At 40.7% G+C, this 17,218-nt stretch overlaps 1 protein-coding gene across 1 annotated transcript; it reads right to left on the bottom strand.

Annotated features, from left to right (window-relative positions):
* Nucleotides 1-218: 218 nt before the first annotated feature.
* LOC141327437 (NXPE family member 4-like) lies at nucleotides 219-3,758 on the bottom strand. The gene is made up of 4 exons (XM_073835348.1): nucleotides 3,494-3,758; nucleotides 2,968-3,383; nucleotides 2,746-2,816; nucleotides 219-1,567 (listed from the first exon to the last, which is right to left on the bottom strand). The coding sequence occupies exons 1-4, from the start codon at nucleotides 3,752-3,754 to the stop codon at nucleotides 1,326-1,328; spliced, it is 990 nt and encodes a 329-aa protein (XP_073691449.1). The 5' UTR covers nucleotides 3,755-3,758; the 3' UTR covers nucleotides 219-1,325.
* Nucleotides 3,759-17,218: the final 13,460 nt, after the last annotated feature.

Raw genomic sequence — 17,218 nt, 5'->3', positions numbered from 1 at the left:
GCCAAGGTCTCCTGAGCTCCCTAATCTGCCATGGCCCCCTGAACTGTCTGCTCCACTATGGCCTCTTGTGATCCCTGATCCGCCATGGCCCCCTGAACTCCCTGATCCGCCCTGGAGGCCGTCCCTGTATCCTATGTTCCTGCCTAGCGGCCTTCCCAATTCGATGTTATATAGTTAATAACAATTTATTGATTACTTAATCTATGAATCACATAGAATGATCATGTGTTGCTAATGTGATAATTATTAATAAATGGTTTAATTCTTCATGAGTTATAATTATGTTAACTCATGATTATCTCTGCATTAGTTAAGCGTGAATTAATGCATAATTGTGCAACCGTATTGTAAACAGTGACCGACTTATGTTATCACAGGAGGCTCTGGGTCCCTTCCACTTTAAGTGTATAATAAAAGAGCTCAGATATTCTTCTACTTCTATAGGTAAAATTAATTCACATATGTTTAGAATGGAATGAAGAAGAGTAAATGATAACAGAATTTAAATGTTTTACATCAATTGGAAAAGAAAGATGTTTCATAAATATTCTGTGATGCATCTTTGATCAGTGGTGTTTGTAGACGTTTTACTATAAATACAGAAGAAGAAATGTCCCATATTTTCTTGTTTACAAAAAACATTAACATAAGAAAAGAAAGCAGGATTTTAAGTGACCATGTGTACCTTTCGTCCTGCAGTGTTTCCAGACTTGATGATGACAGTGGTCTCTGGTGCACGCCTCAGCAGCGCAACAACAGACTTGCGGATTTTGGCCACTTCATGTATGTAAAAAGTTAACGGGTGAAAAACCCGGTGGGCATTGAATGTGAAGACAACGACTGCATGGGAACCACCAGCTATTTCATCTATATCATTGTTGATATAATGAAGGTCTGTAATGAGCATTTGACTAAATCGCAAAGGAACACCGTGTGGCCTCCAGTGAATAATGATATTATTTTTCAACTCCACAGCCATCAGGGGTCCACCTGTACGAGGAGTGTGGAGGTCCATTCTTTTTAGTCCTAAATAAAAGATAAGGCATACACTTTCAGTATTAGAAATAAATAAATTACAATGTAAATTTCATTTTTGGTGCACTGTATCTCTCTGTCTCAATGCTACTGCAAATACGAAACATCAAACCAACTAACTTCTGTAAACAAATACTGCATGAGCTTTTCTCAGGAGCTATTTTTATAATGGCATTTTGTAAGTTTAAAACCTAAATACCAATACATTAATGCATTTTTAATAAAGGGTCCGCATACTATTTTTGGTGTATGTAAATTCCTTATTTAATTTATTTGGCATATACATGAAATCAAGTTTTATTTATTTTTTGATTTTTTAATAACTTGCCTGGGACATTTCTTTCTAAATACTCAAACCACTGTCTTGTGGTGGAGTCTCCCAACAAGTAGACAATTTTGTTTTTAAGACAATTTCCCATTTGGGTAGAATTAAACTGTTGAGTTTTGCATACAAAAGACTTCCAAACGTCTTTGAAATAGAACCCAGCAGGAACTGGTGTTGTCAAGCCAGATCTGCATCTCTCCGTTGTGCCTAAATCAAAGAAACATTTACCTCAAAAGACTGTGTAAACATTATTCATTCTCTTGTAACATTACATTAAAAGCCCTCTGATATGTGGTCTTTGTGTATTTTGACCATTTTCTATTTGGGGGGGGAAAAAACTAAGAGAAAGCAGAAGATATTGTATTAACGAAGGTAAAATTAGACAAATAATTTTACAGCTTAAATGTTTCATTTGCTGAAACTGCCTATGTGTGCATGATAATATTTAACATTAAGATAAGAAAAAAATATGAAGAATTCTCAATTTCTGTTTGTTAAAGGAACACTCAGCTTTTTTTTTTGGAAATAGGCTCATTCTTCAACTCCCCCCGAGTTAATAAGTTGTTTTTTACCGTTTTGAAATCCATTCAGCCGTTCTCCTGTTCTGGAGATATCACTTTTCAGATAGCTTAGCATAGATCGTTGAATTAAAATTTTTGTCTTAATAAAACTTGACACTTCTGTAGTTATATTGTGTACTAAGACCAGCCGAAAATGTAAAGATGCGATTTTCTAGGCCGAAAAGATTAGGAACTACACTCCCATACTGGCGTAATAAGTCAAGAAGGTTTGCTGCTGTAACATGCCCGAAGCAGGCGCAGTAATATCACGCAGGAAATCGCAGCACAACGTGACCAACTGCATGCACAAGGAGTGTTTCTCTTTGGAAGTTACCCAGCTGGGAACTAATTTCAGGTGCTGCGTGATATTACTGCACCTGCTGTGACCATATTACGGCGGCAAACTTCCTTCCCTTTTTATTACACTGGAATGGAAGTGTAGTTCCTAATCTTATCGGCCTAGAAAATCGCATCTTTACATTTTCCGCCGATAGTATACAATATAACTACAGAAGATTCAAGTAAATAGAACAAATATGGAAACTCGTTGGCCATTTTTGAACGTGATGCTATTGGTCTCATAGGATTCAATGATCTATGCTAAGCTTTGCTAAAAGTGATATCTCCAGAACAGGAGAACAGCTGAATGGATTTTAAAACGGTAAAACTCAACTTATTAACTCGGGGGGAACCTATTTCCAAAAAAAGTGGAGTATTCCTTTAAGTAATAAAACTAATATATTTTTCTTTTTCTCCTCACTGCTTTCCAAACAGGAAAAAAAAATGGTCAAAATATGTTAATACATTCTCAATATATTAACATACCAATGCCTTCAGTATTGGGAAGGACATTTATGGTTGTTTTGTCTCCAGTAATGGCAACATTTGTTAATTTCCTATGGAGAAATAATAATAATAACAAATAATAATAATAATAATAATAATAATAATAATAATAATAATAATAATAATAATAATAATAATACATTTTCTACCATTTTTTAAAATTATTCTTCTGAAATTAATTTGGAATTTTTTCAAACTTACTTTGTAAAAAGTTGATTCTCGAAGTGATTTAATGGGCTTTCAAAACCTCCCATAGAGTGATAAACCAGATTGTCACAGGAAAGTTTCTTTGGTGTCTCACACTGCCACACAATCCTTGTTTTTATATCCTCATACTCACAACAGCAGTCACCTTTCCTCCAACTTCCTTCTGCACCCCACTTAAGATTACATGGTACTACTTCCCTGATCTTGGTGTTACTGGGTCCTGGCCCTATAAAGTGGCCATTGTAGTGGCTGCGTGGGAATGAAGTCTCCCTGTATTTTTTAAGAATCTGCACAACCTCACTGGAGTGCTCAAGACGTACAAAAACTTTTGCCTGACCTTCCCAGGGCAGAAGAAGAGTAACTGAGTAAGTCCCGTTATGATGATCCACAATCTCCCCATACACATTTGCCTTCAAAAAGAATGGAAAAGGTTAAATGTAAAGCAGAAATTTAATGTGTAACCTTATAAACATGAAGATAACATTACAGTACAAAAAATTATGATAAAATATAATCACACCCTTAGCTTTGAATCGAAAAGTTTTGCTTTGAAAAAATCTCCTCCATATGTTTTCAGGTTGTTGTTGTGGTCTCTGGCCGTGATAAAAACGGAGATGTTTTCTCCCACTTTGTAACTCTCTTTCAGTCCCACAATAGAGAATGTTGAGTGAACTGGACTTGTGCTCAGATTCAGCTGAGTGATTTCTCGATCTGGACCAGGCCAGTCCAGAGCCTTCTGTAGTCTTTCCCACTCCTCATCACTGATTCCCATGTCATGCATTGATATTGCATGATACAAATTATTATTTTGAGGAACTGATTTAGGTCTGGGGGGCAGAAATGGTTTCATTTCAGATCCAACATTCAATCCCCATAGAGCCTGAAAAAGGATGAGGATATCAATCACACCAAATTCTTTTTTTCCCTAATATTTAAAAATGCAATGTTGAGTGTAGACTGTAAAAAAAAGTTGCTTCCTTGATTTTTTTTTAATATAATAAACTTGGCTGTACAAGCATGTAAAGTTAAATCAGCATTAAAAAAGTTGAATTTCATATTACTTATAAAAAGTTGAAATTGCTCAACTTATGATTGATAAGTTAGAGTGTCTAGGACAGGGGTCACCACACTCAGTCCTGGAGGGCCGGTGTCCTACAGAGTTTAGCTTCAGCCCTAATCAAACACACCAGAACTAGCTAATCAAGGTCTTAATAGGTATACCTGAAACTTCCAGGCAGGTGTGTTGAGGCAAGTCGGAGCTAAACTCTGCAGGACACCGGCCCTCCAGGATCAAGTTTGGTGACCCCTGGTCTAGGATGTCCTCTTTTTCCCAGACACATCCTAGTCTGGATTTATATGTTGCCTAAAATATCCAGTTCTGTTTTCATACTTGCTGAAGGTATGATCAAAAAGTATTTTGACCAATAAAATTCAGCTATTGTACAAGTGTTGTAGTCAAGACCACCGTGTGTTGAGACCATGACAGGACCAAGACTTTGAGGGGTTGAGACCAAGACAAGACCAAGACCAAGACAGGATGAGACCCAGGATGAGAGTCAAGAGTCAGCCTACAGAGCTTTTACAAATCAAATGAAATTTCTTACAGCAAAACTCAAGCTCTATTTTCCAAGAATATGTTTCACGTCAGCGCAAGCTGTCTTTTGACAGTAAACATTAAGCATAAAAAATTTAGTGAAGATGTGCAGTAAAGAATTAGCACTGAAAAAGCAATTCGTTTTGTGCCTGACCTTCCTTACTAAATATGGAGTTGTAGTACTTTCCCTTTCAGATGCAAAATTTATGTTAGGAGAGTATTGAAATGAATCACGCAATGCCATTTACTAATGTTTTACTTAGATTATTGATATTTACGCCATTATTTAATGCCCAAAATGAAAGTCAGCCCATAGTTTACTCACTCTCCAGGCATCCTATGTGTATATGACCAATAAAGTGCATCCATCCATAATAAAAAGTGTCTCACATGGCTCCAGGGGGTGAATAAATGCCTTCTGTAGGGAATCAAGAGAGTTTTTGATAGAAAAATATCCATATTTAAAACGTAACAATCAGTTTAATGTAGCCTGCGCTCACACAGAAGCAGCTCCGAGTGGATGACGTATGATGCTGGCTGTGTGCATGTGCTGTTCAGGAGTGATGAACTCCAACGTGACGTGAAGAGATCAAAACTAAACAACGGTCAAAAATTAGATGTACAAAATGAAGATTTGTAAAGAAAAATGTTGGAGATTTCGATATAAGCCAAGAGGAGACATTTTTTTCCTTTGCTAAAGTAAGGAAACTTTGCTTCCTTTGCTTCTGCGGACAAATGTTGGCTTGTGCAAACTCAACGCCGACATCTTATGGAACAGGCTAGATTAAAGTGATTATTCTTTTTTAAATATTGTTTTTTATTTTATTTTTTTTTATAAAAATGCATTGGGGAGGCCTTTCTTCATTATTTTATTATGGGTGGATGCACTTTATTGGTCTTTTTTGGACTGATTAAGAGAAACACCCACCCATGCAATTCTAAAGCTTGGAAATTTAGTTTATTAGTTTCGTCATTAGAGTATTAGTTTCGTCAGAAAGAAAGAAGTCATATACATCAAGGAAAAGGAAAGGAAATGAAAGGAGGTGAAGTGAGGCCAAGTATGGTGACCCATACTAAGATTTTTTCTCTGCATTTAACCCAGCCAAGTGCACACACACACACTGTGAACACACACCCGGAGCAGTGGTCAGCCATTGCTGCGGCGCCCGGGGAGCAGTTAGGGGATCGGTGCCTTGCTCAAGGGACTCACCTCAGTCGTGGTATTGAGGGTGCCTGAAGGGTGAGTAAATTATGGGCTAATTTTCATTTTTGGGTGAAATAACCCTTTAGATCAGGGGCTAATTTCCACTGCTCCTAATAGATTGTGCTGGTCATTATGGAAGTGTTCTTTGAAGAGGTCATTGGATGCATAATTCACTTTTACATGCTCTTTGAACATAATGCAGTGTGTGGAAGGAATTAAGGTAGATCTGCTGATCTACCTAAATGCGTCGATGTTTGTGTGAATCATACGTGATCTAGCTTCACCTACAGAAGAAATAAGTATGAGCGTTTTTAATTAATCTTTGCAAATTTCCTTTCCTAATAATGTGCTAGTTAGCAAATACCATGGCTAAAATTTAGGAAAAGAGGGGCAGTGCTCATTGGCATTTAAAGGGACACGCACCGAAACGGCCCCCTGCAAACAGAGTAAAAAGGGTTTTACAGTAAATTCCTAGTATGGGTCACCATACTTGGCCTCACTTCACCTCCTTTCCTTTCCCACTCCCTTTTCTTTTTCCTTTCTTTGGCTGTAAAGAGAGCCAAGTGTTTGAAATAACCTCCAGTTTGCCGGTTGCGGCTAGTCAAGTTAGTCATCTAAGTTTTGTCTATAATAATAATCATAGCATCATCATAATATGTCAAATGTATCCCTGGACCACAAAACCAGTCATGAGGGTAATTTTTTTTCTGAAATAAATATTTAAATAATAAATAAATAACCTTTCCAATGATGTATAATTTGTTAGGATAGGGCAATATTTGAAAATCTGGAATCTGAGGGTGGAAAAAAATTCTAAATATTGAGTAAATCGCCTTAAGTGGTCCAAATAAAGTTCTTAGCAATACATATTACTAATTAAAAATGTAGTTATGATATATTTAAGGGAGGGAATTTAATAAATATCTACATGAAACATGATCTTTACTTAATATCTAATGATTTTTGGTATACAAGAAAAATCGTCTAGGTTACAAAGGTAACCCTCATTCCCCGAAGGAGGGAACGGAGACGTTACATTGAGATCTTGCCTGAGAGACCGATCACTTCTGAGCCTTATTAAAAAGGCCAATTGAAAATTGGCGAGTGGACGCACCACTCAGTCAGGCTTTTGCTGAAGAGCCGGGAGAGCCCGGCGTCAGCGCGACGCCAGGGGCGTGGCAGGGGAATGTAACGTCTCCGTTCCCTCCTTCGGGGAACGAGGGTTACCTTCGTAACCTAGACATTACCCCTTCAGTCGAATCACTTCGACGTTACATTGGGAACTTAGACCCATGGAAAAGGCCACGACACTGACGCCGCGTTACGCACAACGCCACATGCCGGCAGGTCTTCCCAGACGTGTACGCAGGCGGTGATTGAAACGTAACCTTCCAAACGCCCCGAGGCCCCTTTTTATAAGGGGGGCCTGCAAGGATGCCAGTTGTACTGAAGCATGGGTTGGGGGGGGCGGAGCACATGGAATTTGTGCATGTGGAAATGAAAATAATTCGATATATCCATAAGGCTTCTTAGGGATACACGAGGGAAACAGCGGTCTCCTCCGCTGGAAAATTTTGGAAATGGTGCAGCCATTGGTGCAGAGCTGTCATGTGCCCCAGGAGCCTCTGATTTTGAGACCGCTGTATTGTGCCTGATTAACTCAGGGACTACAGCACTGACTGTGCGCTCTTGATAGCAAGGCGGGCCGTCTTGAGGACAGAGTCGGGCTCCCGACCGAGGAAAAGGATTCCCTCGGTTGGCCTGAAGGACCAGATGGCGGGGGTGCCGTAGCACCAGGTCCCTGTATTCGCTACAACGGAACTCACGAGTGGGCTGGTAAGGCACCAGTCAAAGAGACGGTTGAAGACGCAAATTCCTGTCTGCCGAAGAGGGGACAGGGGAGCTCCCATGGCCTAAAGAAGGCAGGAAGGAGGTGGACTGGCCAAATGGAAGCACCTCGCGCTGAAGTGCTCGATCCCCGGGGCAGACCGCCGAAGGGGTGTGCGCCGGGGAAAGATCGAGACGCGACAGCGGGTGCCTTTCAGGCAGATGGCTGCGACCCAGCCCTGGAGACGGAAACATACTTGTATGTGCGTCGTCGTGAGCATGTGTGCCGACAGCCTAAGAAGGGATCGGAACAGAGCTCCATCCAGGGCGGATATTAACCCACCACTCTAACTGGACACGTGAAGTCGGGACTCTTGTCAATCCCGACCTCGTCCCGGCTGGAGGGACAGGCTGGATCGTGTCCTTCGCCAGTAGAACAGAGGCACGTCTGCCAAATAAAGAATGTAAGGGGTCACTCTGAGTCCGGGCAGACGCCTGGAGCCGGGCCGTACCGTCCGTATCAACCAGTGTAGTGGTATCAAGGGAACGCTGACCGACGTGACCATGGTGGGGCAGCCTAGGGAAAGACAGGGAAGGAGACAAAACCCAGAAGGATGAACGTCCTGGAGAAGTGTCTAACTGCACTAAGCAGTGCTTACCTTCTTCCCTGGTTCCCGCGCTGGCGACATCCGGTCCCGAGTCTGGTTCCGAGGAGTGGAAGTGCTGCTCAGGAAGGAAACTCGGGGCCGGGGCCCCGGAGGCGGTTTCTTTTCTGTGATTTCAAATGAACGGCTAGGTCCCGCTTCCAGCGGGAGTGCCGACAGAGTAGCTCTCTCCACCTCCGGGGTGCTCGCATCAGGGACGCTTCGAAGCTCGCCTGCGAGGGTCTTCCCTCGCAGGACCCTGAGAGGCGAGCGGCGTCCCACTCTCACAAGCAGCTCGACGTCGGCTGCAAGCTTGGATCGTGTGGCTCAGCAGGGGACGGAGCTGTGGGGGGACGCCCTCGGCGATGGGCAGGCGGAGGCGAGGGCCCAGGCGGCGGAATGGTAACATCGCGGCGGGGCAGGATATGTTGGATGGCCTCCATCTGCCTCTGAACCGTTGGAGCGCCAAAGGAGACGCCCAGCCCGAATGACGGGGAGGCGTACTGCTCTGGCATCTCGACGGGGTATGCTGATGAGCGGAGGATCGCAGGCTTTTGGGGCCAGCGGAATGTTCGCCGCCGCTGAGCAAAACCCTTCACGGTGTCGCCGAATAGGCCGCTCTGGGAGATGGGAGAGTCGAGAAAGCGAACTTTGTCGGCCTCTGCCATCTGGGCCAGAGTCAGCCATAGGTGGCGTTCCTGGACCACGCAGGTGGACATCACCTGACCAAGGGGATGCGCTGCAACTTTAGTGGCCCGAAGGGGCGAAGTTAGTGGCGGCGCAGAGTTCTTCAAATACCCCCTGGTCTGGACCACTCGCTGGTACACTTGCAGTGTTGCCATGGCATGCAGGGCGGTGGCAGTGTGTCGGGCGGCACGGAAGGCCCAGCCGATGAGGGCGGAAGAAAATTCACGCGCTGCCGCCGGTGCCCCCCCCCAGGAACCAGTCGTCCACCCTAGAAGGATCGGCCGGAGGCCCCTGGGGAACCCCCAAACCGATCCCCCCCGGCTGCCCGGAGAAGCATAGCCGACAGTTCGACATCAACATCCGGAGGGGCAGCGACCACGGGTGGGCGCCGCGCCACGGGAAGAGATGTGACACCGTCTGACTCTCCCTCTGATGTTGTGACAGACATCTCGCCTTCTGCAAGTGCACCGAAGGAGACGCTCGGCCCGCCAGGCGGGGAAGCGTACAGCTGCGGAAACTCAACGGGACCACGCTGAGACAGAGAAGTCCGCAGGGCTTTTTGAGCCGGCGGAACGTTCTCTGCCATAATCTGAATGTCCCCCCCGGTTTACAGACCAAAAGTGTTCACTGAGATTGGGTCAGGATCAACCGGTAATTTCCATTAACAGAAAGTCGAAAGTTCAGGAATTAATAGTATGGTTTATGTGGTTTTACCAAGAGCTGATTGGTGATATTTGCTTATTTTTTGTTTATTGATAAAAGTTTGACTGTTTGTGATATCAGGTCAGGGGCAGTTCTGGACTAATGATTAGAGAGTCTGGTTCGAGTCTCGATACCGGCCGAAATTGTACAGTAGGTGTGGGGAGTGAATGTACAACCTTCAATATCTCGACTAAGGTGCCCTTGAACAAGGCACTGAACCCCCAGTTGCTCCTGTTAGAACTAAAGCAAATGGGTTGGGTGGGTTAAACACATTCATTCATTTATCATTATTTAACCAGGAAAGAAAACTCACTGAGATTTTAAAATCTCTTTTCCAGGAGTGTCCTGGCCAAGTAGGGTTACCACTATAACATAAGGGACGCATACTGCAGCGGGGGCCACATCCCTTGGGGGCCAAGACCACAGTGATCACAGGCCCAATGGCATGCCAGTGGTGGTAAATCACAACTTAAAATATGTTTTCAGGAAAGTATGAACACTTGGACATTAAAATAAACCGTCTTTTATTGAAATCTGTGTAAACAGATGCAGTCAGTCTTTCTCTTTTACAACTCAACAGACTTCTCTAATGATCATATGAATAAACTTAATTTAAAAGGGTGGTATTGATAACAGATTTCGGCTAAAATATGTCATTATTTGCAGTAACACCTATCCAAACATGGAAACAGCACATACTGTACATAAACTAGCTACAAACATTAGCTAGTAAAGTTTTTATATAGCCTATTTCTAATTTTAAAATATGGAACATTGCAATTTACTAGTTTATTTTATTTACATGGGCATTATGTTGTTTATTAATGTATTAAATGTAATGTTTTATGTAATAAATTAATGCCTATGAGTCTGACTTAACCTAAACAAACAAATCATAATATTACATTGGAATGTAATCCAAGTACATTGTATTTACAGAATTTTTACAAATTACAATTTGTGACCCAGTGAGTGAAAACCAGGCCAAATCTAATTCTGAGATAAAGTTTGATTTTAGCCATTCATTTCACTGTGATTTCAGTTGTTGACATGGTTTTACTCAGTTAATATTAAATAAATATATGTGACCCTGGACCACAAAACCAGTCCCTGGGGTATATTTGTAGTAATAACCAAAAATACATTGTATGGGTCAAAATAGTTTTTTCTTTTATGCCAAAATTCATTAGGAAATTAAAGATCATGTTCCATGAAGATTTTTGTAAAATCCCTACTGTAAATTTAACTAAATGTAATTTTTGATTTTTGGATTTTGAAATTTTGAAATTTGGAGAACTTTAAAGGTGATTTTCTCAATATTTTTGCACACTCAGATTCCAGATTTTCAAATAGATGTATCTCAGCCAAATATTGCCTTATCCTAACAAACCATACTTATTTATTAAGCTTTCATAGAATTTATACATAATAGTTTTGTAAAATTTAACCTTATGACTGGTTTTGTGGTCCAGGGTCACATATTTGTATTATTTTCACAGACTGTTCTTTATTAAATGTAGAAAACAGTAATTACAAGAAGAAGAAGAAAAAAAATACTCCAGCTAGGTTTTCACAGACTGGGTTAGATTTTTAACATTATTTAGCAATTAACCTAAATATTGTTGATAATAATTATACTGCCATTGCCATGTCTGCTTCGGGAGAGACTTGGAGTACGAAGAACTGTCTGACTGTGCTTTAATTTTTGTTAGCTCTGTCATTGCGGGAAGGCTGCTCTCCAGGGCATTTTGTCGCACAACATTTTTTATTAGCCTTCTCTGCCAAGACTTGGCAGACTCTGCTTAAAAGACCTGCGCTCCTCTCTGAACAGTTAAAAAGACCAATCAAACTAAGGATAACATCAAGTATCACCCAATCAAAAGTAGGTATCTTCATAAAATGCATGTGGGATGATTTGCATGAGACGCTGCTTTTGCTTTAAAAAATTATAAAAAATACCGGACAAAACCCGTCCCGTATTGATTCAAAATGGGACGTGCAATTTCATTCTCAAATACGGGACGATTCCGTATTTTAAGGGACGGGTGGCAACCCTATTTCCAAGGCAGGCAGCCATTTAACAACAAATTACGACAGACAATACAAAGAAAACAAAGACATTAAAAACAATCACACAAAATTTGGTTTCTCTCTAAATTACACAATAAAGACTTAGGGTGCTTTCACACCTGCCTTATTTAGTTCGGTTGAATCGCACTAGAGTTCGTTTTCCCTGTTGGTGCGGTTCGTTTGGGCAAGAGTGAATATAGCAATCGCACTCGAGTGCGCACCAAAAGCGGACCAAAGAAGCGTACCGAGACCTGCCTGAAGAGGTGGTCTCGGTACGCTTTCAAACAAACACTGGAGCGGTTCGTTTATGGTGAGAACATGAACCGAACTTGAACAGACCCAACCGCAAAAAGTACTGCACCTTTTTGGACTAATCCAGCTGCCGTAGTCTGCTGCGCTGTTCATTATGGGATGAGGACAAGTATTTGTTGACAGTTAGCGCTTTAGCAACATAGCCCCTTGACAGCTCGCGGACAAACTTGGAGTTGTGAGGAGGTGCGGAGCCTCATAAATTTGGTCTGATGATCATATAGGTCCCAACTTTCAAAAACTCACAAGAACATCACAATCTTTCTCATTGTTTAAGGTGCCGTTTACATGTCGCGCCTAAAAACGCGTGGAAAGCTTGCGCTCCAGTGGCGTCTGCCGTTGCTAAGCAACCATGACCTGCGCTCTCCATAATTACGCTAAAGTTTCAGCAAAGGATAAATGGATTTTTCAGCATTAAAAATCGCTTGCAGTAGCTCTGCTATTATATTTATTAAAAAAATGTTTATTCCTGTATAAGCTGTTCCTCCAACTTGCCAGTGCTTTCAATGTTATAAAGGGAAAGGATGAAGCTGATTGGTTGGTTCATGTCACATGACCTGCGGTGTGCTTGCAGCATCCTGAAAAGTTGAGATGTTTTTACCTCGATGCGGCGCGTTCGCGAATTGAAAAAAACGTGCCTAACAGTTTAGAAAATACGTTCAATACACTGATCTATATAATTCTCTATTATAGATCAGTGGTTCAATGATACGATCTGGCCAACGAGTGATGTGGATGTTGTCACATGACTGCATTTTGGTTCGTTTCAACTGGTTCGGACCAGAGCAATCAGTGTGGTGTGAAAAGGACCCAAAACGGCAGAAAAATGCTACAATGTATTAATTGTTGCCCTTGGTCCGGACCAAATGAACCGAGCCACAGATGTGAAAGCACCCTTAAAATAATTATATGACACCAAGTTCTGTAACTTTTGTTCCTTTTGGAGAAGATTCCAGTCTGAAGTGGCGGCATACTTAAAAGAAGTTTTACCAAGTTCAGTCTAGGGTTGGGTTGACAGATGATGCCATGGCCGATGGCCGATAGACATCACAATGTTTTCAATTTCCGCATTTGTACTTATTTTATTATTATTATTATTATTATTATGAGGAAATAAAAACAAGGAAGAATTTAGCGATCACAAATTACAGTGAACTCCAAATGAATTACACAAACTAGTTCGTTTTCATTAATAAATGAGGCATACAAAAACCGCAGAAAAAAAATCTAAATAATTTTAATTAAATTTGATTAAATAAACTACACTAAATATTAAATGCAAATTTGTCATGGTTTTCGAAAAAAACAACAACAGCATTTCCTTTGTTTTGGTTTCTTAACTTTATATTCATATATACTTTATAACGCTGCTCTGAGGAAGATCTTAGATTAGATTAGATTTTAAACTATTTTATACAAATTTCGTATGTCGGGCGAGATTTCGCTGCTATCTGGAGACTGCACGCGTCATTGCATGGACGTTGTTGTGTTGGATTATACCTGTCTGGACTAATAACGTTACCTGTCTGGAAGTCGTTCGCTAGTCGGATTTCTTCTCAACCGCGGCTATGGTGATCGTAAAAGTACTTCTGTGGCTTGCAGCTGTGGGGATTATTCTTTCTTCAATTCTCCGTCCTGTGTCCTCTCTCTATCAATACTCGGCAGCGGAACTGTTGCAGCTACGTGTCCATCACGGCCAACCTCCACCTGCCTTGTACTTTCATCAGGATATTGTTTATTCACCACGCCGTAAATATGTCCACCGTGGATCGCGTCGGAGCTTTCAAATCGACTCTACGAGTTCAGTTCCATCCTTTTGGTCTTCGAGCCCTCGTCCCCGGAGGAAATATACTCGTACTGTGGATCACAGTCTGTTAGCAAAGCTAACTAAGACGACTACTATAAACAGCACTGGTAAGAACGATCTTTTATTTGGATTGTGGAATATACGATCACTTTCCAATAAAGGGCCTTTTGTCTATGACCTGCTGACTGATCGTAAGTTTGACTTTTTTTGCTTAACGGAGACTTGGCAACAAAGTAATGACTTTTTTCATTTAAACCATTCTATTCCTCCTGGATATGTTTTTACTAGCAAACCACGAAAAGTGGGACGCGGTGGGGGGCTTGCAATATTACATAAGGAGAAATGGAAAGTTATAACCGTTCCTGAAATAAAAAGCACATCATTTGAATCGGTTGCTTTACAAATTAAAGGAGTTGTTCCAACCATTCTTGCTGTGGTGTACAGGCCTCCAAAGGCCAATTCTGTATTTTTTCAGGAATTTTCTATATTTTTAACTTCTCTCTGCTCCTTGTCCCCTAATGTGGTTTTGGTTGGTGACTTTAATATCCATGTGGACGATGCAGATAGTTCGTGTTCAAAGCAGCTTTTATCATGTTTGGATAGTTTGGGATTGCAGCAATTCATTAAGGTGCCTACTCATTCAAAAGGTCATACTTTGGATCTGGTATGTTGTTCAGGTGTGACTCCAGATGATTTTATTATTTCCGATTTAACACTGTCTGATCACATGTTGGTGTCTTTTAATGTTGCTTTATCAATATCCAAGTTTAATCTGAGCCGTACCATTACTTTTCGTAATATCAAGAACATTGATCTCTCAGTTCTCTCTGAATGTTTTTCCACACTTCCGTGTATTAACTACCCTTGGACTCTTGATGATTTAGTCCAGCACTACAATGATCATTTGCAAATGATCCTTGATGTTTGTGCTCCATTGAAAACCAGGAATGTTTCGTTTGTCAACTCTGCACCCTGGTTTACATCTGAACTTCGTCATCTTAAAGTCAAGGGTCGTCGTTTGGAGCGATTATGTGCTAAGACTGGACTCGTGGTTCATAAAGATTTGTATGCTGATCATATGAAAATTTAGAAAGTCTGCACTTTCTACTGCAAAAATGAATTATTATGCTGGTCTAATAGGATCTGATACGGGAAACACAAAACCACTTTTCTCTTTGATTAACACTTTTTTAAAACCAACTGAGCTTTCAAATTCTCATACTTACTCCATTGAATTGTGTGAAGAATTTATGCTCTTTTTTAACAAGAAAATTGATTTAATTCATCAGCAAATGGTTTTACCTAATTCTGATTGTAACATTTCCCCTGGTCAAGTATTTTCTTTATCTTGTGTTTCGACTTTTTATACTTTTAAACTACCTACTGATGAAGAAGTATGTCACATTGTACAAAAATCTAAATCTGTCACGTGTCAACTAGACCCATTACCGACTCACTTGGTTAAAGTTGGCTTACCTTTCCTTTCTTCTGTAATTACAGACATCATGCATGTTTCACTCCTTTCTGGTATTGTTCCTACTGGTTTTAAAACTGCAGTGATAACCCCTATTCTTAAGAAACCAGGGCTTGACTCAAGTAATTTTGACAATTATCGTCCGATTTCTAATTTGCCGTTTTGGTCTAAAGTTCTTGAAAAGATCGTTGCTTCCCAGCTTCGTGGTCATCTTTCCAGTAATAGTTTATTTGAACGATTCCAATCTGGGTTTCGTTCCCAGCATAGTGTTGAGACAGCACTTGTAAAAATATCTAATGATTTACTACTAGCTGCCGATTCTGGCTTTTTATCAATTCTTATACTTCTGGATCTTAGCGCAGCATTTGATACTGTCTCACACGCTATACTTTTAAACAGATTGGAATCTATCGGAATTACTGGTACAGTCCTTTCTTGGTTTCGCTCTTATCTTACAGACCGGACACAATTTGTACAACTTAAACAGTTTCAATGAACCACTACTCCAGTTGTCACTGGTGTTCCGCAGGGCTCTGTTTTGGGACCTCTTTTTTTTCTTATTTATCTTCTTCCCATAGGCACTATCTTTAGAAAACACAGTATTCAATTCCATTGTTACGCAGATGACACACAACTTTATCTCTCTTCTAAACCTTCTTCAACATTTCTTCCTTCTGCTCTTGTTGAGTGCCTCGAAGAATTAAAAGTTTGGTTTTCAAGTAATTTTCTCAAACAGAATAATAGTAAAACAGAAATTCTTCTTGTTGGTACAAAAACCATATTAGGTAAGTCAAACATTTTGTCTGTTTTAATTGATAATTTCAATGTTCCATTGTCCAACCAGGTCAAAAGTTTGGGAGTCATCTTTGATCAAACGTTGTCTTTTGAAGCTCATATTAATAGCGTTACCCGTTCTGCATTCTTTCATATCAGGAATATCAATCGTTTACGTCCCGTTCTTTCAACGAAGAGCACAGCCACTCTTGTGCATGCTCTAGTAACATCAAGAATTGATTATTGCAATGCTTTATTTTACGGGCTTCCTTCAAAAGCACTTCATAAATTACAGTTGGTACAAAATGCAGCTGCTCGTGTTATATCAAAAACTTCCATTTCTCAACATATCACTCCTGTTCTACAAAATTTGCATTGGCTCCCAGTAAAATTTCGTGTAAATTTTAAAATATTACTTTTAACCTATAAAGCACTCAACAACTTGGCACCTCCATATCTTTTGGACCTTCTCCATGTACATATTCCATCACGTAACTTACGGTCTGCTTCAGCAGTTACTCTTGGACCTCCACGAACACGGGCAGCTTCTATGGGGTCACGAGCTTTTGGTTATGCGGCACCTTTTTTATGGAACGTACTTCCTGCTGAGGTTCGTAACAGTCCAAGTCTTCCAGTTTTTAAATCTCGTCTAAAAACATGTTTGTTTAGGCAGGCTTTTATGTAATTTTTATCTTGTTTTTTGTATTGTTTTGGTTTTTTATTCATTGTTGTTGTTGTATTTTTGATTTGTAAGGTGTCCTTGAGTGCCATGAAAGGCGCCTTTAAATAAAATGTATTATTATTATTATTATTATTATATATTTTGTTTCATTCATGTTCTGTTCTGAATACCGTTACAATTAAATGATTCGTTTTGGAGTCAGGGCAACTAACTTTGTCACAAGGACGGTCAGAGACGAGCGGATAAATTCGCAGCATTTATTAGATAAGACAAAACAAATCAAACACACAGGGGCAGGCAGAAATCGTAGTCAAAACACAGGCAGAAAGGTCGGGGCTGGCAGCGAGAATCAAACACGGGAGGGAGTCCAGGAATCAAACACGGGAAAACAAACACGGGAAGAACCGCTCAGAAATGCAGCCGGGGCAATATAAGACTTCGCGAAGAAGCTGAGTGTGAGAGTGGCTTAAA

Source organism: Garra rufa, chromosome 1 (assembly GCF_049309525.1).
Source record: "Garra rufa chromosome 1, GarRuf1.0, whole genome shotgun sequence".
Lineage (NCBI taxonomy): Eukaryota > Metazoa > Chordata > Actinopteri > Cypriniformes > Cyprinidae > Garra > Garra rufa.
This window is presented reverse-complemented; position numbering and strand designations above follow the sequence as displayed.